Source organism: Salvelinus sp. IW2-2015, unplaced genomic scaffold (assembly GCF_002910315.2).
Source record: "Salvelinus sp. IW2-2015 unplaced genomic scaffold, ASM291031v2 Un_scaffold467, whole genome shotgun sequence".
NCBI lineage: Eukaryota > Metazoa > Chordata > Actinopteri > Salmoniformes > Salmonidae > Salvelinus > Salvelinus sp. IW2-2015.
In genome coordinates, this window is record NW_019942558.1 from 107,012 (window position 1) to 127,715 (window position 20,704).

General features: G+C 43.0%; 1 protein-coding gene across 4 annotated transcripts in view; it reads right to left on the reverse strand.

The window, feature by feature from the left end:
* Positions 1-20,704, reverse strand: part of LOC112068360 (MAP/microtubule affinity-regulating kinase 3) — a 133,027-nt gene that overhangs the window by 46,386 nt on the left and 65,937 nt on the right. For all 4 annotated transcript variants that reach the window (XM_024135491.2, XM_024135494.2, XM_024135492.2 and 1 more), the window contains exons 4-6: positions 13,260-13,308; positions 1,272-1,337; positions 637-707 (exon numbers count right to left, since the gene is read on the reverse strand). In XM_024135491.2, coding sequence (XP_023991259.1) covers positions 637-707; positions 1,272-1,337; positions 13,260-13,308 — 186 coding nt within the window. The remainder of the gene's footprint in view (positions 1-636; positions 708-1,271; positions 1,338-13,259; positions 13,309-20,704) is intronic.

The following is a 20,704-nucleotide window of genomic DNA, read 5'->3' on the forward strand; positions in this document are numbered from 1 at the left end:
ATCATCTCTCTTTTCTCCCCCTCCACCTCCCTCTCCTTTACTCCTCTTTCATCCATCCCTCTTTCCTTCCCTCCATCTCCCCTCGCCTTTACTCCTCTTTTATCCCATCCCCTCCCCTTTACTCTCTCTTTTATCCATCCCTCTTTTCTTCCCCTCCCCTCCCCTTTACTCCTCTTTTATCCATCCCTCTTTTCTCCCCCTCCCCTCCCCTCTCCTTTACTCCTCTTTTATCCATCCATATTTTCTCCCATCTTCCTTTCACCCCCCTTCTCCTAGCTCCCTGTCCCAGCTCTTACATCAAGTGACCCAGATATCCCCATCTCCACAGCGACAGTGGGCTGAACCAATGAGGAGAAGGGGTGGGGTCAGGGGAGCCCCTGTCTGGACTTACGGGAGACCCCCTTTCACTGATTGGCTGAAAATGACAGGAATGGCCAAGGATCTTCCCAGTTCCCAACAAAATATGATTATGTGTGTGTGTTAGCATGTTTGTGTGTGAGGGGGGGCGTAAGTCTGTGTGTGTGTGTGTGTGTGCGGTTTGAAAGTCTGTCACCCAGCCAGGGTGACTTTGAACATGGGGCGTGTATGTTAGTGTATGTGCGTGCGTGTAGGGCTGAATCCAGTCTGCTGCAGTACCTGTCTAAATTTAGCCCTGGCTTCCTTCTCCTTCATCCTCCCGTGAGCTACGAGGTAGTCAAAGACCTCCCCTGAAAGGAAGGGAGAGCGAGACAGAGAGAGAGTGGGGGAGAGAGCAATATAGAGTGAAGGGAAAGAGAGAGAGAGTCCGAGAGAGGTTTAAGTTCAACTTTGACTGAATGGAGACATTCTAACATTTTGTCTCAGTCTCCCAACTTATTTTTAATGTCTGGAACCCATCAACAAAGCATCAATTGCTAGTTCGGCAGCCTCATTTGTACTAGATTAAGGCAATACTATGTGTAATAATAAAGTACTATGGATATCAGGAGACAGACCAACCCTCCTCCTGGAGAGCTACTGGTTGTGCAGGATTTTGCTCCAGCCCTGCCCTCAAACACAGCTAATTCCACTAATAGACAACTAATCAGAACCTTGATTGCCTGAAGCAGGTGAGTTAGCACAGGGCTTGGGCAAAAGCCTGCACACCCGGTAGCTCTCCAACAGAAGGGTGTCATACTATAATAATCATAATGCTTGTATTTTAGATAAATAAATGAGCTTTTCATGGATTATGCTCAAAGCATATTAGAAATATGATGTTGTACAGTATGTCATATTGCTAAGTAACTTACCTCCACTGGCATATTCCATCACCAGGTAGAGAGTTTTCTCAGTCTCTATCACCTCAAACAGTTTCACTGTGGAGGGAGGGAGAGAGAGAGAGAGGTAGCGGGTGAGTGAGTGCACGTGACATAACGAGATTAGCCAGGTTGCCTCAGGAAAGAATCAGAATGGCTGTTTTGTTCCCAGGCTGCTGTCACAGCCTAGGAACAGCCTGGGAACATCAAAATTGTTGAAACCCCTATTACTAGCTTGTTCAACCTCTCTTTCGTATCGTCTGAGATCCCCAAAGACTGGAAACCTGCCGCAGTCATCCCCCTTTTCAAAGGGGAGACACTCGAGACCCAAACTGTTACAGACCTATATCTATCCTACCCTGTCTTTCTAAGGTCTTCGAAAGCCAAGTTAACAAACAGATCACTGACCATTTCGAATCCCACTGTACCTTCTCCGCTATGCAATCTGGCTTCCGAGCTGGACATGGGGGCACCTCAGCCACGCTCAAGGTCCTAAACGATATCATAACCGCCATCGATAAAAGACAATACTGTGCAGCCGTATTCATCGACCTGGACAAGGCTTTCGACTCTGTCAATCACAGCATTCTTATCGGCAGACTCAACAGCCTTGGTTTCTTAAATGACTGTCTCGCATGGTTCATGCGTAGAGTGCCTCCAACACTCTACTCAGCAAATTGGATGCAGTCTATCACAGTGCCATCCGTTTTGTCACCAAAGCCCCATATACCACCAACCACTGCGACCTGTATGCTCTGGTTGGCTGGCCCTCGCTTCATATCCATCGCCAAACCCACTGGCTCCAGGTCATCTATAAGTCTCTGCTAGGTAAAGCCCCGCCTTATCTCAGCTCACTGGTCACCATAGCAGCACACGCTCCAGCAGGTATATTTCACTGGTCACCCCCAAAGCCAATTCCTCCTTTGGTTGTCTTTCCTTCCAGTTCTCTGCTGCCAATGACTGGAACGAATTGCAAAAATCACTGAAGCTGGAGACTCATATCTCCCTCACTAGCTTTAAGCACCAGCTGTCGGAGCAGCTCACAGATCACTGCACCTGTACACAGCCGATCTGTAAATATCCCATCCAACTACCTCATCACCATATTGTTATTTATGTTATTTATTTTATTTATTTGCACCCCAGTATCTCTACTTGCACACTCATCTTCTGCACATCTACCATTCCAGTGTTTAATTGCTATATTGTAATTACTTCGCCATCATGGCCTATTTATTGCCAGTAGACTCTTTCTACTGTATTATTGACTGTATGTTTGTTTATTCCATGTGTAACTCTGTGTTGTTGTTTGTGTCGAACTGCTTTGCTTTATCTTGGCCAGGTCGCAGTTGTAAATGAGAACTTGTTCTGGTACATTAAAAACTTATGTGGATGTTGAATTACACAGAATGCACCCTGCTTGTCTGTCGGTTAGGGATGCACAATTAATCAAATTCACATCCAAATATTGACATGTGCAATATCCATATCGCATGCAATATTTTGAAGAACGATTTTATTTTATTTAACTAGGCAAGTCAGTTAAGAACCAATTCTTATTCTGCCTTGTTCAGGGGCAGAATGAGAGCTTTTTACCTTGTAAGCTCAGGGATTCGATCCAGCAACCTTTTGGTTACTGGCCCAACCACGAGGCTACCTGCCGCCCCAATGATGCTGCGTTCCACTTTGCTTCTTAATATAAATCATTCTATTACTATGATTCCAACAGTTCACCCAAGTGATTTGATTTATATCAAGTCAAATTGCAATATTTGGGTAAAAAAATATATATTAAATTTTTTGCCCATATCGTGCTGTCTGTCTGTCTGTCTGTCTGTCTGTCTGTCTGTCTGTCTGTCTGTCTGTCTGTCTGTCTGTCTGTCTGTCTGTCTGTCTGTCTGTCTGTCTGTCTGTCTGTCTGTCTGTCATTCAGACTTTCTCAACTGATCACTAAGTCCTTGATTGGGCAAATCAGGAGTGTTTTTAAAATTTAATTTAACCAGGCAAGTCAGTTAAGAACAAATTCTTATTTACAATGACGGCCTAGGAACAGTGGGCTAACTGTCTTGTTCAGGGGCAGAACGGCAGATTTTTACCTTGTCAGCTTGAGGATTCGATCTAGCAACCTTTCGGTTACTGACCCAACGCTCTAACCACTAGGCTACCTGCCACCCATATATGCCAGTGTTAGAGATGAGAGAGAACAAAACTGTGCACTCCCTGGGTGTCCCCACCAACAATGGAAACCCTGCTATTAAGGTAAGAAAACTGAAAATATGGTCCAAAATTCACATTGTTACTCTTAGCAACATTTGGCATAATCTGAACATTTATGTATCTAGGTGCTTAATTGTTTTTGGTTTAGGCTACCTTTCATCCTGCCGAAGAAATTGTCGAGGAGAGAAAACTTGCAGATTTTTCGAGCATATGTTGGTGCCAAGCTCAATGGCCACATACTGTTCCGAAATGAGACCGTAGCCAACTAATCTCACAGTCACTGTCTGTATCAATTAGTCTCGCATCTCTCCCTCTGTCTTGCTATTTCCTTCAGTCTGTCTCCCTCTATTTATATGACTTCTTCATTGTCTGTATCACTCAGTCTCTCTCCCTCTCTTCCAATGTCTGTATCCCTCCGTCTCTCTTCCCCACCAACAATGTTCCCTCTAAGGTGCGCGCACCTCCTCTGGGACTGCAGGGCACGAAAAAATGCCAGGCTGCGCAGCGACAAGAGATTGAACTTCACTTCAGTTCGCACAATTAGTTTGCATTATATGGATCAATGATTTTTCTGTGATCGAATCAACATTGTCTGCCCCTTTTCAATGCAACAAACCAAAAACAAATCAGATCAGTTGAGACACGTTTCCACATCTGTTGATATTCTTTGCTAATTAGCAAGTTATTAGCCCAGTTATAGATAAGTATAGGTCAGCCATAGGGAGTTACTGCTTCCTACAAGAGTACAAAACGTGTAGGCTTATAGCCTGACTACACAGCTCGCGTCGCGTGCGCAAGCGTTACAAAATCAATGTAGAAATCTATATTATTCAATTATTGCACCCACACTGCTCGCACGCGCCAACGAGCGTCTGCGTTGCCAAGGGCTAAAATAGAAGTCAGTTCTATTTGTGATGCAGATCGCGCTGCCTCTTCCAGTCCTGCCTCTCCCATCTCCTCATTGTTTTCTAGAAGCAGATACCCACGTGCCATCTCCTCATTGGTTATACCCACATGGGTGACTGAAAGACAAACGAGGTCGGTGGCGGTAATGCACCTAATTTATGAAAGTTGCCACTCACAATGTAAAGTCCAGAGAAGAAAAAGCCTGAAAGGAGGAGAGATGACTCGAAACGATTCGGTTGACCATTTTATGGTGTGGATTAATTGTCGGAGTAGAGGACCTTGTGCAATTCAGGTAAAATAACTCAATGTTTATATCCCAGGACAAATTAGCTAGCAACAGTAAGCTAGTTAAATAGCTAGTTAAACTGCTGCTCCAGTTTCAACTGTTCTGCCTGCGGCTATGGAACCCTGACCTGTTCACTGGATGTGCTACCTGTCCCAGACCTGCTGTTTTCAACTCTCTAGAGACCGCAGGAGCGGTAGAGATACTCTTGAATGATCGGCTATGAAAAGCCAACTGAAATTTACTCCTGAGGTGCTGACCTGTTGCACCCTCGACAACTACTGTGATTATTATTATTTGACCCTGCTGGTCATCTATGAACATCTTGGCCATGTTCTGTTATAATCTCCACCCGGCACAGCCAGAAGAGAACTGGCCACCCCTCATAGCCTGGTTCCTCTCTAGGTTTCTTCCTAGGTTCTGGCCTTTCTAGGGAGTTTTTCCTAGCCACTGTGCTTCTACACCTGCATTGCTTGCTGTTTGGGGTTTTAGACTGGGTTTCTGTACAGCACTTTGTGGCATCAGCTGATGTAAGAAGAGCTTTATAAATACATTTGATTTGACAAATTAGCTAGCAAGTGCAAGCTAGCTAGATAAATTGCCATAAATGTTTAATGCTTTTTGACCTGTCCCCAAATAAATGTAATTGGTTCAGAATTTGTTTTGATATTTTAACCTGCGTGTCGTGATCGCGTTTGGTGTGGGGGGGACAAAATAACTGTATGCACGATGGCGCACGCGCGCAGACTGTTTGGGTTCCGTGTTAGCCTACATTTCAAGCTGTCTTGAACAGCCAGTCAGGTCAAATATGCAAATAAGCCAACAGGCAGAGGAGTAGCTTACATTGTCTAATTCTCTGTATGGTAATAATTCATGTTATTTTGTAAAGTAAACACAGTAAAATGCAGTTTAAAGTCACCTATTTGGCCCATGGTGTTACAGACCAAGTAAAAAAATTACAAATTAAAATGTCAAGTCTTCATAATGTAAAAAGCATTTTTTTTAAGTGTCATGCAATGTAAGCCTGAATTGATCCCCAGATATAGGCTACTGTAGGCTATATTGCAAAAATCTAAAAGCTTTTTCCATGTGAAAATGTTATGGGATTTGTTCCATTGGTTTTGTTGGTAGGCCTACATTATGCTCAAATTGCCACAATAGCCTATTGGCTACTGTCTTAAACTGTGAGGGTACAGCCTCAGTGGTCACTGTAAACGAGCACCGGAAGTTGCACAAAATTCTCACAACATTCAAGTTTCCGCTCACAAGACCTCAAATGTGCTCGGCGGCAAAAACATGAGGGAACATTGCCCACCTCGTCTCTCACCTTTTCTTGAACACCTGTCATATTTGAACTCAATATGCTTTATTGGCATCGCAATTTGAAATTCACTGAGGGCATATCTTTCCGTCCCTCCCGTTCACCCTATTAACTAGCACCCATTCTTTCTCCACATCATCCTCCTTCCCTCCCTGACCTACCTGGCTTCGGGGGAGGGAGAAAGTGGGAGAGCGGAAGAGAGGAAGTTGAGTGGGAGAAACACAAACAAAATGGCTTCCCCCCAGGCATAACCAAACGATCGCCAACCACATGCCGGCGGTTTCAGACCACCAAAGGGGAGCCTGCTGGGCAAGGCAAGGCGATCACAAATCGGCTTCGTAGATGACATTTCCCATTTTGTTTTGTTTGGCATATGAAACTTAATGAATATATGAGATCATTGCACACTCCTCTCTCTCGTGAGCAATTTTAAGAAGACCAAAATATTCAAATAGAGGCATTTATTACTAACTTGATTTAAATAAATAATCAACACATCCTGGTCTTCAATCTGGACCATCAGCTAACTCTGGTCTGTTAGAGCCGGACTAGAGCATAAGCTTGAGGGAGTAGCCCAGGAGGAGGGAGTAGCCCAGGAGGAGGGAGTAGCCCAGGAGGGAGTAGACCTCCTATTGATATGAACAGAGAAAGAAACGGCGTTGCTATGACAACTGGTACCACGTCTCATGGCCTCTTTCTTTTTGGGCTCCTTCCAGGTTTTCCTGAGAGGGCTGGTGTGTATGAGCGTGGACACACTCACACAACACGAACATGGACAGACACAAAACACAGCAACACGGACACACACACATTTAGGCTAAAGATAACCACGGTAGGAAGTGGAGTGCCATTTTTCAGTTCGTTCGAATGAATGAGAGAGATTGGGAGGTACACTATGTGGACACCTGCTCATCGAACATCTCATTCCAAAAACATGGTGATTACTATGGAGTTTGTCCCGCCTTTGCTGCCATAACAGCCTCCACTCTTCTGGGAAGGTTTTCCACTAGACGTTGAGACTGCTGTGGAGACTTGCTTCCATTCAGCCACAAGAGCATTAGTGAGGTCGGGCGCTGATGCAGTCGGCTTTCCAATTCATCCCAAAGGTTTTCGATGGGATTGAGGTCAGGGCTCTGTGCAGGCCAGTCAAGTTCTTCCACACCAGTCTCGACAAACCATTTCTGTATGGACCTCGCTTTGTACATGGGGGCATTGTCATGCTGAAACAGGAAAGGACCTTCCCCAAACTGTTGCCACAAAGTTGGAAGCACAGAATCTTCTAGAATGTCATTGTAGGCTGTAGCGTTAAGATTTCCTTTAATTCGAACTAAGGGGCCTAGCCTGAACCATGAAAAACAGCCCCAGACCAGTATTCCTCCTCCACCAAACTTTCGGGCAGGTAGCGTTCTCCTGGCATCCGCCAAACCCAGATTAGTCTGTCGGACTGTTGAAGCATGATTCATCACTCCAGAGGAGGCGTTTCTACTGCTCCAGAGTCCAATGGCGGCGAGGATTTAGACCACTGCAGCCGACGCTTGGCATTGCGCATGGTTATTTTGGGCTTGTGTGCTGTTCGGCTATGGAAACCCATTTCATGAAGCTCCCGACGAGCAGTTCTTCTGCTGACGTTGCTTCCAGAGGCAGTTTGAAACTCGGTAGCGAGTGATGAAACAGAGGACAGACTACAGCACTCGGCGGTCCCATTCTGTGGAGCTTGTGTGGCCTGCCACTTCGCGGCTGAGCCGTTGTTGCTCATAGACATTTCCACTTCACAATAACAGCACTTACAGTTGACCGGGGCATCTCTAGCAGGGCAGAAAGTCACTGAGCTCTTCAGTACGGGCCATTCTACTGCCAGTGTTTGTCTATGGAGATTGCATGGCGGTGTGCTCGATTTTACATACCTGTCATCAACGGATATGGCTGAAATAGGATTGTGCACATAGTTTTGGCAATGTAGTGTAGGTGGGCCATTAGAATAATTAACCATTCACACTGAGCAAAGCTGCATGGTGTATTAAACAGTGAATCATTGATGGACCTCCTCACACACGCACGCAAGTAAGCATTTTCACGTGTGTGTGTGTATCTGCTGCCCAGAAGTCATGCAGAGGATTCGTCCAGGGTAGAGATGAGGAAGTGTGTGTGTGTGTATATAGTGGTGGTGGGGGCGCATGTGTACAGAACAAAAACATAAACACAAGATGCAACAATTCTACAGAGTTACAGTTCATATAAGGAAATCAGTCAATTGAAATAATTTCATTACACCCTAATCTATGGATTTCATAGGCCCACCCACTTGGGAGCCAAGCCCAGTCACTGGGGAGCCAGGTCCAGCAAATCAGGCTTTATTACAGACAGAAATAAGCTTTTTGTGTGTATAGAACATTTCTGGGATCTTTTATTTAAACTCATGAAACATGGGACCAGCACTTTACATGTTGTGTTTATATTTTGTTCAGTATAGATGACATCACCAAAATGACAGCGGGAGAGAGGCATGTGGGGACCTGTTAGATAATCGCCAGGGCTTAATGACACACACAAAGAGTGACACAGGAAAAATGTCACTGTGTTTGTGTGTGTGCGCAATTGTGTGTGTGTGAGAGAAAGAACAATCTAGGAAAATAAGGGTGGAATCCTACCCAGGGATTAGAATAAAGTTTGGGAATGTCACAATGTCACCACTCTGGAGAGGAATTCCCAAACATGGGACAAGGGAGGAGGGGGAAAGGGCAGAGGAATGGACACAGCTACCATTTTGACTGGGAATGAGCCCATTCATTCAAGAAATGAACAAAATTCCTAATTGAAAGTGAATAGACCCATTCCACCTTGTTATTAAAATACGCTAGGAAAGTGTTCACAAACTCGTACCAGCTCGTGAATTTTTGGAGGCATGAAACCTCCATATCTTCTTGTTGTATTTTACGCATGTGCACTCATGCCTATATAATTGCCAGGGGTGAAAAAATGTAAGGCTTTAAATTGTTATAAAAAGTTAAAAACATAATAAAAATCGAAATTTTTTACCATTTACCAACGCCTTAAGTTTATTTTTTTCCCCTCACTCTACTTTTTTCATTTAAACTTTTTCACCCTGGACGCTTTATCTGGACATGGTTCTACAGGACCTCCACCAGCCGAAGGTAAGTAGTAACATTAACACTATGCCTTCTAATTGCGTCGCTGTACTCGTATAATATATAGGAAATATATCGCTTTATGATGAGGATAGCCGTGCTGCCAGCCCAGTTTCAGACGCAATCTTTAGGCAAGGGTCATTTCAGTGTAGGAAAGGATGAAACAGCGTCTGTGCCACCAGTAAGTACAGATAGTAGTATAAATCCCTCGCACGGTCCTGGCTTCTGGAAGGAAATGCTGCTGAAACGGTGTTGCTCATTCAGCCAACAGAAACTTTCAACCGGTTCTACCCATCAAGCGAGTCGGAGTCAGAGGCCGAGCCTTCTCTGGTCTCTGCTCCACCCTTTACGGGATCTGAGCCACCGAAGCCTCCCGCCATTAGCTCTGACAAAATGAAAACCCTAATCATTGGCGACTCCATTAGACTTAAAAAGAATCATCCAGTGAGGGGGCAGGGCTACCGACGTTAAGGCTAATCTGAAGAGGTTGCTGGCTAAGGTTAAAACTGGCGAGTGTAGAGAGTATAGGGATATTGTTAACTACGTCGGCACCAACGCTGTTCGGGTGAAACAGTCAGACGTCACCAAGCACAACATAGCGTGTAAACTAGCTAGAAAGATATCGGCATCGAGTAATTGTCTCTGGCCCCCTCCCAGTTAGGGGGAGTTGAGCAGAGGCTTACAACTCAATCGCTGGTAGAAAACTGTTTTCTGACCATCCCAAAATATATAATTTGTAGATAATTGGCCCTCTTTCTGGGACTCATCCATAAACAGGACCAAGCCTGGCCTGCTGAGGAGTGACAGACTCTATCCTAGCTGGAGGGGTGTTCTCATTTTATCTATGAACATAGACAGGGCTCTAACTACCTTAGCTCCACAATGAGATAGGGTGCAGGCCAGGCAGCAGGCTGTTAGCCAGCCTGCCAGCTTAGTGGAGTCTGCCACTAGCACAGTCAGTGTAATCAGCTCAGCTATCCCCATTGAGACCGTGTCTGTGCCTCGATCTAGGTTGGGCAAAACTAAACATGGCAGTGTTCGCTTTAGCAATCTCACTGGAATAAAGACCTCCTCCATTCCTGCCATTATTGAAAGAGATCGTGATACCTCACATCTCAAAATAGGGCTACTTAATGTTAGATCCCTCACTTCCAAGGCAGTTATAGTCAATTAACTAATCACTGATCATAATCTTGATGTGATTGGCCTGACTGAAAAAAATGGCTTAAACCTGATGAATGTGCTGTGTTAAATGAGGCCTCTCCTTCTGGTTACACTAGTGACCATATCCCAGCGCAGTTTTGCTAACATTTACGAGAGCAAATTTCAACAAAAAAAATTGAAAGAATTGCTGCATTTTCGTCTTTTGAGCTTCTCGTCATGAAATCTATACAGCCTCCTCAATCAATTTTTATAGCTCCTGTTTACAGGCCTCCTGGGTCGTATATATTGTTCCTCACTGAGTTCCTATCGGACCTTGTAGTCATGGCAGATAATATTCAAATTTTTGGTAACTTTAATATTCACATGGAAAAGTCCACAGACACACTCCAAAAGGCTGTCGGAGCCATCATCGACTCAGTGGGTTTTGTCCAACATGGTTCCGGACCTACTCACTGCCACAGTCATACCCTGGACCTCGTTTTGTCCCGTGGAATAAATATTGTAGATCTAAATATTTTTCCTCATAATCCTGGACTATCGGACCACCATATTATGTTTGCAATCGCAACAAATAATCTGCTTAGACCCCAACCAAGGATCATCAAAAGCTGTGCTATAAATTCTCGGACAACCCAACGATTCCTAGATGTCCCTTCCAGACTCCCCCCACCTACCCAAGGACATCAGAGTACAAAAATGTGTTAACCAACTAACTGAGGAACAAAAATGTACCTTGCGTAATACTGTAGATGCAGTCGCACCCCTAAAAACAAAAAAAACATTTGTCACAAGAAACTAGCTCCCTGGTATACAGAAAACACTCAAGTCCTGAAGCAAGCTTCCAGAAAATTGGAACGGAATTGGTGCTCCACCAAACTGGAAGCCTTCTGACTAGCTTGGAAAGACAGTACCGTGCAATATCGAAGAGCCCTCACTGCTGCTCGATCCTATTTTTCCAACCTAATTGAGGAGAATCAGAACAATCAAACATTTATTTTTGATACTGTCGCAAAGCTAACTAAAAAGCAGCATTCCCCAAGAATGGAATGGCTTTCACTTCAGCAGTGATGAACTTCTTCCACGAAAAGATCATTAGAAAGAGAATTACGGACTCCTCTTTGAATCTGCATATTTCTCCAAAGCTCAGTTGTCCTGAGTCTGCACAACCCTGTGCAGGTCCCTGTCAAGGACCTAGAATCAAGGGACACATGTTTTTAATCCTATATCTCTTGACACATTCATGAAAGTAGTCAAGTCATGGCCTGTAAACCTTCAAGCTGCATACTAGACCCTATTCCAACTAAACTACTGAAAGAGCTGCTTCCTGTGCTTGGCCCTCCTATGTTGAACATAATAAATGGCTCTCTATCCACCGGATGTGTACCAAACTCACTAAAAGTGGAAGAAATAAAGCGTCTCTTGAAAAAGTCAAACCTAGACCCAGAAAATGTAAAAAATAAAAATAATCATCCTATATCGAATTTCCCATTCCTCTCAAATGTCTTTGAAAAGGCTGTTGCGCAGTAACTGACTGCCTTCAAGAAGACAAATAATGTATATGAAACGCTTCAGTCTGGTTTTAGACCCCAGACTGCACTCGTGAAGGTGGTAAATTACGTTTTAATGGCGTCAGACCAAGGCTCTGCATCTGTCCTTGTGCTCCTAGACCTTAGTGCTGCTTTTGACACCATCGATCACCACATCATTTGGAAAGATTGGAAACCCTAATTGGTCTACATGGCCAAGTTCTTGCCTGGTTTAGAGCTTATCTGTCGGAAAGATATCAATCCGTCTTTCTGAATGGTTTGTCCTCTGACAAATCAATTGTAAGTTTCGTGGTTCCTCAAAGTTCTGTTTTAGGACCACTATTGTTTTCACTATATATTTTACCTCTTGGTGATGTACTTCGGAAACATAATGTTAACTTTCACTGCTATGCTGACATACACAGCTGTACATTTCGATGAAACATGGTGAAGCTCCAAAATTACCCACCCTGGAAGCCTGTGTTTCAGACATAAGGAAGTGTATCCCCTATGAACAGGGCTCTCTTGTAAAATTGATTTGAAACTCAATGTTTAAATAAAGGTAAAAAAATAAAAATAAATTAAGTGGATGGCGGACAAAACAGAGATGCTAGTTCTGGGTCCCAAAAAACAAAGAGATCTTCTGTTGGATCTGACAATTAATCTTAATGGTTGCACAGTCGCCCCAAATAAAACTGTGAATGACCTCGGCGTTACTCTGGACCCTGATCTCTTTTGACGAACATATCAAGAATATTTGAAGGACAGCTTTTTTTCCATCTTCGTAACATTGCAAAAATCTAACTTTTTGTCCAAAAATGATGCAGAAAAGTTCATCCATGCTTTTGTCACTTATAGACTAGACTACTGCAATGCTCTACTTTCCGGCGACCCTTAATAAGGCACAAAATAAACTTCAGTTAGTGTTAAACACAGCTGCTAGAATCTTGACTAGAACCAAAAAATGTGATCATATTACTCCAGTGCTAGCCTTAGCACTGGCTTCCTGTTCAGGTTAGGGCTGATTTCAAGGTTTTACTGCTAACCTACAAAGCATTACATGGGCTTGATCCTATCTATCTTACCGATTTGGTCCTGCTGTACATACCTAAACATACGCCTCCTTATTGGCCATGTACTCTTATAATCTCCACCTGGCACAGCCAGAAGAGGACTGGTCACCCCTCAGAGCCTGGTTCCTCTCTAGGTTTCTTCCTAGGTTCCTGTCTTTCTCGGGAGTTTTTCCTAGCCACCGTGCGTCTACACCTGCATTGTTGCTGTTTGGGGCTTTCGGCTGGGTTTCTGTATAGCACGCTGATGTAGAAAGTACTTTATATATAAATGTGATTGATTGAAACATGTATGGGCACACATTGTCATGAGGATTTACAGAAGTGAGTCAGTCAGTGATACACTTACCAATGTTTGGATGGTTTAGAATCTTCATTATTCTGACTTCTCGGAAGAGCTGAAAAGAAAGGAAGTTGAGAAGATGTGAGATATTCTTTCCTGCAGACATTTAGAGGATCAGGTAAATCACTGGTGACATTCTCTGGTTGTTAGAGGGATAGTATAGGCCAATATTGGACACTAAATCTAAAGTATGTACTTTAGTACAGGCTTCCATCACATTACTTTTTTCATTGTTATTGGTAACTTCCAGTCCCCCCCATATCGCTCCTAAAACAATTTCACTTCCCACAGGTTACTTCCACATGAAAGCCCAGAACACCACAGACAGACAGAGACGGACAGAGAGAGAGAGACAGACAGAGACAGAGAGACGGACAGAGAGCCTCCCAACTCTCCCAGACTATGACTTCCTGGTGAGTTTGGAAAACACTTACTCTGCCTTTCTTTCCCTCTCCCTCTTTTCCTTTCCCTCCCTCCCTCACTCTTTTTCTGTCATGAATGAATGAGCAGGACAGTCTCTCGTTCCTGTAGCCGCCCATTGTGATGCTATTGGATCATGGGGTCTCAGATGACCTTCCGACCCCGATCTCTCGTCATTGCCCTGGGACGTAGATGATCTGATTGGCCGGTTGTCAGCCGTGGTATCCCACGCCAGACGGTAAGGCCTACCCTTGGTATCCCTCTACCACTGCATCTATTCGCCTCTCTCCCTAAGAGAATACATTCAATGTCGCCAAAAATTATTGGGTCCCCTAGGAAACACTTATCAATTTTGTTTCCTACCCTGTCACAAGAACTCCTCCCTGGGATTTTAATTTGTTGTCAAACAACACTGTATTCAAAGTGCCCACTATTATATTCTAACTATAGAATTAGAATAATCATTATATTTCCATGATGCCAACAGTTCACCAAAGTGTTTTGGTCTAAATCACAAGTTAAATCGCAATTGCAACATTTGGTAAAAAATAAGGCCTATAACTGTGGAAATTATCTCAAATTAGTGCAGCAAATGCAGAAATTGACAAAAGTGCTGAAAGTTATTTTAGGTTGAATTGAACAGTATAAAACAATCAGAATGGCGAAAGACTCATTGAAATCCCTTAGAATGTATGTGATGCCACCCTGGGATCACTAACTACTCATAAAGCACCCTGGAATCACTCACTACTCATAAAGCACCCTGGGATCACTCACTACTCATAAAGCACCCTGGGATCACGCACGGACTTCATAAAGCACCCTGGGATCACGCACTACTCATAAAGCACCCTGGGATCACGCACTACTCATAAAGCACCCTGAGGATCACTCACTACTCATAAAGCACCCTGGATCACTCACTACTCATAAAGCACCCTGGATCACTCACTACTCATAAAGCACCCTGGATCACTCACTACTCATAAAGCACCCTGGGATCACTCACTACTCATAAAGCACCCTGGGATCACGCACTACTCATAAAGCACCCTGGGATCACGCACTACTCATAAAGCACCCTGGGATCAAGCACTACTCATAAAGGCAACCCGGAAATCACTCACTACTCATTAAGCACCCTGGGATCACTCACTACTCATTAAGCACCCTGGGATCACTCACTACTCATAAAGCACCCTGGGATCACTCACTACTCATAAAGCACCCTGGGATCACTCACTACCCATAAAGCAAATGTAGAACTTTTATTATTCAAAAACTAAAAATACCGTAATTTAAATTTTTTTTAAATACTTTGATATGATATTTTGGCCATGTCGCCCAGACCTAATCTCTCTGTATCTCCAACCATCTCTTTTGCTGCAACTTCCCCTCCAATCCAATTCTTCCTCTCCACTCCATCCATCTCCCTCCCCTGCGCACTCTTCAGGCAGGTGGCATAAATAGCGTGCTGAGCCCTCAGCACGCTGAATCATAAAGTAAATCGGTATATGAGTGTATACCTTGGTGTGTTATAAGAGTATGGTATGTGTGTGTGCATGTTTATCAAGTAAGTGTGTGTGTGTGCTTGTGAGTTGAGCCTGAGTGTGAGTTGAGCCTGAGTGCGTGTGTGTGTGTGTGTGTGTGTGTGTGTGCAAGTGTTGTGCATTGACTTCTGAGTACTGGAAGGAGTTCACTATCTCCGAGTGCTCTGACTCATGGCTGGTAGCTCAGAATAGATCCCTGACGAAAACGGGCCATTATCTTCTGCGTCACAGGTACGTACACGCACACATTGACTCAACGACCCACACACACACACAACCAACTTACTGAAGCATGTGTGCACAAACACACAACTTCACTGACACACACACAACGGTTTCACACGGGCCTCTTTCTTAGCTTTTCTTTAGCTTCGTCTTGCCAGTGATCATTCTCTGTCCATACCTGCAACTGATGTGAAAACATAAGAATGTGGCCCCTCAATCATTGAAACCCACCCTAGTAAATAAGAGACGGTGGGGTATGTAATATTTTTAAACATCCCTTTAAGTGAGGGGAAGATTTTTTGGCAGAACTTTATTCCACAGGACACCATTTAACCACAATTGACTTCCTGGTAAAGTAAGACATCAGAATTATAGCTCAGCAACATATCTGAGATAAATACATGGTTTTGAAACATGATCTCCATGCCTAGAATAAATCCCCTGGGTCATGATCATTAGGCACCAAACGGTATAAAACGTTCTGATTAGGGTATCCACCCACTTTGCCCAGAGTGGGTAAAAACCTGTTTTGGTGATGAAATTACAATACCGTATGTTATAAAAATACATTTTACCATGACAAATATGAGTATTAATGTTCTGAATAGTTTGTGTGGTCTTTAACATATTATTAACATTATATATATATATTTTTAAGTCCGATTTCATAACATAATACATCCGATAATAAGCAGAGCTTTGTTGAAACCTGCGATGGGACAGGTTTCTCGTAATAACTTGAGGATTTGACATTTTGTGGTCTTCGTCTTCAATGTTGTTTCAGCGGGTCGCAGGAAGCAAAATGACCATGACACGAGCTGAATTAAATGTATATGGCTTCGAAAATAAAAAGTGTTTCATACCCTCAGTGCGCCGTAGATATTTCACAGAAACATGCTGGTTTTTGTGAGACATTATCGAAAAATAGGACATTTAGAATATGAAAAGTGTGTACTTAAATATGAAAATACATGTCATGTCTCAAAATCGATATCCATCTTACCTCTATATGGTTTTATTTCCGGTAGATTTCAAGAAGAAAGATGACAAGTTCAATGGGAAAGTGAGCCTGTCAGGTAGCCAGTAAACCTAATTCTTGCACAAAATCCAGTCTAGCTGACCTGATGCAATTTTCCCGATTTTTGACCACTTTTTCCTTTTATCTGGCCTCCATTGATTTATTCACCCTAATTTTGGCCCATCCTACAAGGGTAAAAACTCCCATTAATCTTTTAACTGATTATGATAGAGACTTGAGATTTGGACCATTGTTTTTCTTATAGGATTAGCTACACAATTAAAGAATTATTTTACCCATTGGTCAAAATATGCATTTCTGATTGGACATCCTAGACTGAAAAAGAGAGGTCCTACATGGACTTGTGCAATTGGTAGTTGGGCCATTATGCCGAATCGGTGCATTTTCCGTCCCCAGGACATTACATGCATAAATATGCATGACAAATATCAGTATAATACATTATATTATCAAGCAAAGTGTCCTGCACTTTGTCCTAATTGCAATTTGAAGATACATCATGTAAAACTTTAATAAAAACTTTAACACTACATGAAATATGATGATTAGAATCCTATAGAAATCTACATTCTTTTGTATTATTGGGTGACTATTTCCAATTTAGACATAATATACATTTTCTCATCAGAAATTCATAATGTGTTCGTTAAAATACACATTTTAGTCATGTCCCCAGGTTCACTCAGTCATGTTACCCTTACACATTTTCCCCTCAAAAAATTTGGGACATTCCACAAGTCACATGATCAACAGGAAGTAGCATCATTTGAGTCTCCTGACCAAAAGTTCTCACTCTTTTTCTGTATTTTGTATCATACTGTAAGTATGACTGATAATGTCCATCTCAACGTACAGTCCTGTTACCTAAATGATTTCTTAGATGTTATAATGTTGTTTTTTAAAGATAGTTTTGGTAAACCACTTGAAGGTGCTAAGTGTTCTCATGCTATTAGCATTGATGCCATGTGGCTACATTTCATGTATTTGCTAATACTATGCTAAAAACTAAGTCCTGTTACTTTCAGTCCTGTTCCTCATATGAAGGGTAACAGGACTAAATAAGAGTAACAGGGGTGAGAAGTTTGAATGAAATAGCCATTTTAAATACTATTCTCTTGATTTTAAGTTTTAGAGTTGGAATTACTGAAGGTGTTTTCAGTTTTACAATGTGAACACATTACTTACCATGAGCCAATCGATTAAGTGCTGCAGAGAAGCTATCGCACTCGATGCAATGCCGACCCCGGAAAGGAGAGAGAGATACTTAATTAAAGAAGGAACAGCAGAAACACAGGGAGGACATAGCATTCAGTCAATAACATTAGTAAGAGGGAAAAGCACAGACATCGCAAAAAGTGGAGGCAGACTTACTACAGGATCAAGTCCAAGAAAGAAGATGGCTTCATAAACAAAGTCCGAGATTTTTACACCAGGGATAACGTCAGTCGAATTACGACTGGGAAGAGGCCGACCCTCACCCAGAGGAAAATCTAAAATCAGAAGAGGTTCCTTTTGGACACGATGAAAAATCTACATGTTGAAATTTTTGGTAGAACATGATGGGTCGATCTCATACTCCCTCTTCAGCTCACTGCGCCCCTTTTGGGTTGTTGACCCAACTCTAAGTGACCGGGAGACTTGCATGTGCAAGCTGCACGAAAACCTCCGTTTTATAGTACAGAAACTGCACCACCTGAAGATCATCAACACTTTCAGTCCTGATGAACTTCTAAAATCCATCACACGCAACACGAAGTGCATGAAGTGCATGTATGGAGAATGTGCAGTGTGCAAGGTCCTCTCTTGGCCCGTCTCTGGCCAATACAATGATAAGAATGAAGTGACTTATGTCCAGTGGGAAATGGTGGATAAGGAGCCAAAGAATGACCCCAATGGCGGAACATCCAAAGTCATCATCAAAAATGAGTTCCAGACCACCCAAGAGCAACTGCTAGTACAGCTGAACCTGATGCCGCGCAAGTTTAAGATGCACACTTACAACATCAATAATCAGTTTACCCACTACAGGGCACTGAAACAAGGCTTCGAAGCACATGAATGCTTAAATCATGTTGACTTTGCACACAGGTGTGCTTTTTGTGCATACAACCCCCCAACCAGTGCCCTTCTGCACAGTGTCCCCCTCTAGACAGAAGGGCCCACCAGCAATCTGGCAGCACTTGTCACCAGTGCTTGATTATGTGCAGAGTGCACATCCAGAGGTCTCCACTATCCATTTTTACAGTGATGGCCCTTGTACTCAGTACAAGCAGCGAGGGGATTTTTCATAAGAGGATTCACTGGAACGTGGAACTTCTTTGAAGCAAGCCACGGCAAGGGTGCCCCGGATGGAGTGGGAGGGGCCCTGAAGAGGACGGCTGACGGTCTTGTCAGCAAGGGGACAGATATCCCTGATGCTTCAGAGCTGTTTTCTGTGTTGAGCAAAACGGATACAGCAATCAAGTTGTTTTCTTGTGGAAGAGGAAGCAGTGTCAGAGATGCCCAAGGATGTGACACTAGTTCCATCTACGACGACGATGCATCAGGCAGTAACCCTAGGCCATGGAGAGCTGACCTACAGGGATGTCAACTGCTTGTTCACAGCAAGACAACATCTGAGCCGTGAGTGCTTTAATGCAAACCATTTCACATTCAAATCAACAGACGGCTCCCACGACCACAGAAAATCAGTGGCAAAGTCCTGAGGTTGTTGGCAAATGGTGTGTGCTGAGGTACGACGGTCAACGGTACCGTGGCATCACCACAGACACAAACAACACACGTCACGTTTTGTTGTATGAAAAGGATTGGGGCCAACAGGTTTCGCTGGCCAGCCTGCGAAGACATCCTTTGGTACCCGTTTCAAGACATCCTGTGTACCATCCCACCAGCGAGGCAAGTCACAGCTCGTTACATGGAAATTGACAACAAAGTCCGGGCCAAACTAGAGACTGTTTCTTAGAAAAGGCACGTTTTTGTTCATTAATTGATTGCAATTCTATATGAAATACAATTGTATGTTCTGTTTTATATGCAGAAAATAGTATAAGTTAATATTAGGTACTGGTAGTCAATGTAGAGATCTGAGGATCTGCTTAATATGCTCAGCTTTTAGTGTTTGTTGTCTTTCTTGCCTTTTGTAGAGGAAGATGGAGAACCCATACTGTGCAGAGGCAGGAGCCAGACACACATGCTGCATGGGGAGGAGCGATACTCACACCTCTCTCTCTCTCTCCACCGCCCACCCCACCCCGCACACATGCACACGCTCATATACACGCACACACACTCATGCAAAAGCATGCACACACAATTGTTACTGTTTTTATGTTGCTGTTTAGACTCAGATCTTTTTGGCCAAATATAATGACCTCTGTTTTATCTTTGTTTAATTGAAGGAAGTTCTGTGACATCCAGTTATTCTCACACACACACACAAGCACTCATTCCTGTTACTCAGCACTCATTCCTGTTACTCAGCGCTCATTCCTGTTACTCAGCGCTCATTCCTGTTACTCAGCGCTCATTCCTGTTACTCAGCGCTCATTCCTGTTACTTAATTGTTTTTTATAAAAATAATAAAGATAAACCACTTATTTTTCAATTATGTTTGGTCCATCATTTAAACAATTGTTAGTTAAATCACATGATAGATTTTTGATAAAATTGAGGTTGGGGTCTCCCTTAAAAAAATTGCTTTGTGTGTTTAATTATTATTTGTTTTGCCTGTATATGTTGTGACTTTTTAGCTACAGATATATATTTTTTGAACATGTAAACAATTATTTATTTAAAATACCCACTTTATTGAGGGAAAACCAAAGAAACTAGTTGGCATGACTTTTAATTGATATTTAAACAGTTGTAAGAGTTTTGGTAACAGGACTGAGAAAATTGCAACCATCTTCCATTTAGAAACCTTGTAAAAAAATATATATAAAATTGCCTGAGATTGACCATTACACATTTTAAATAGTTAAACATGTGTTTTATTAGTTAAACAGTGCTAAAAAAAGAATGAAGTTTAATTTAGAAAAGTTACAACATGCAAATGGCACTGATTTGGCAGAATGGCCCAGTTACAGTCTTGTCCCATCGCTGCAACTCCCGTACGGACTCGAGAGGCGTAGGTCGAGAGCCACGAGTCCTCTGAAACACGACCCTGCCAAGCCAAACTGCTTCTTGACACACTGCTCGCTTAACCCGGAAGCCAGCCT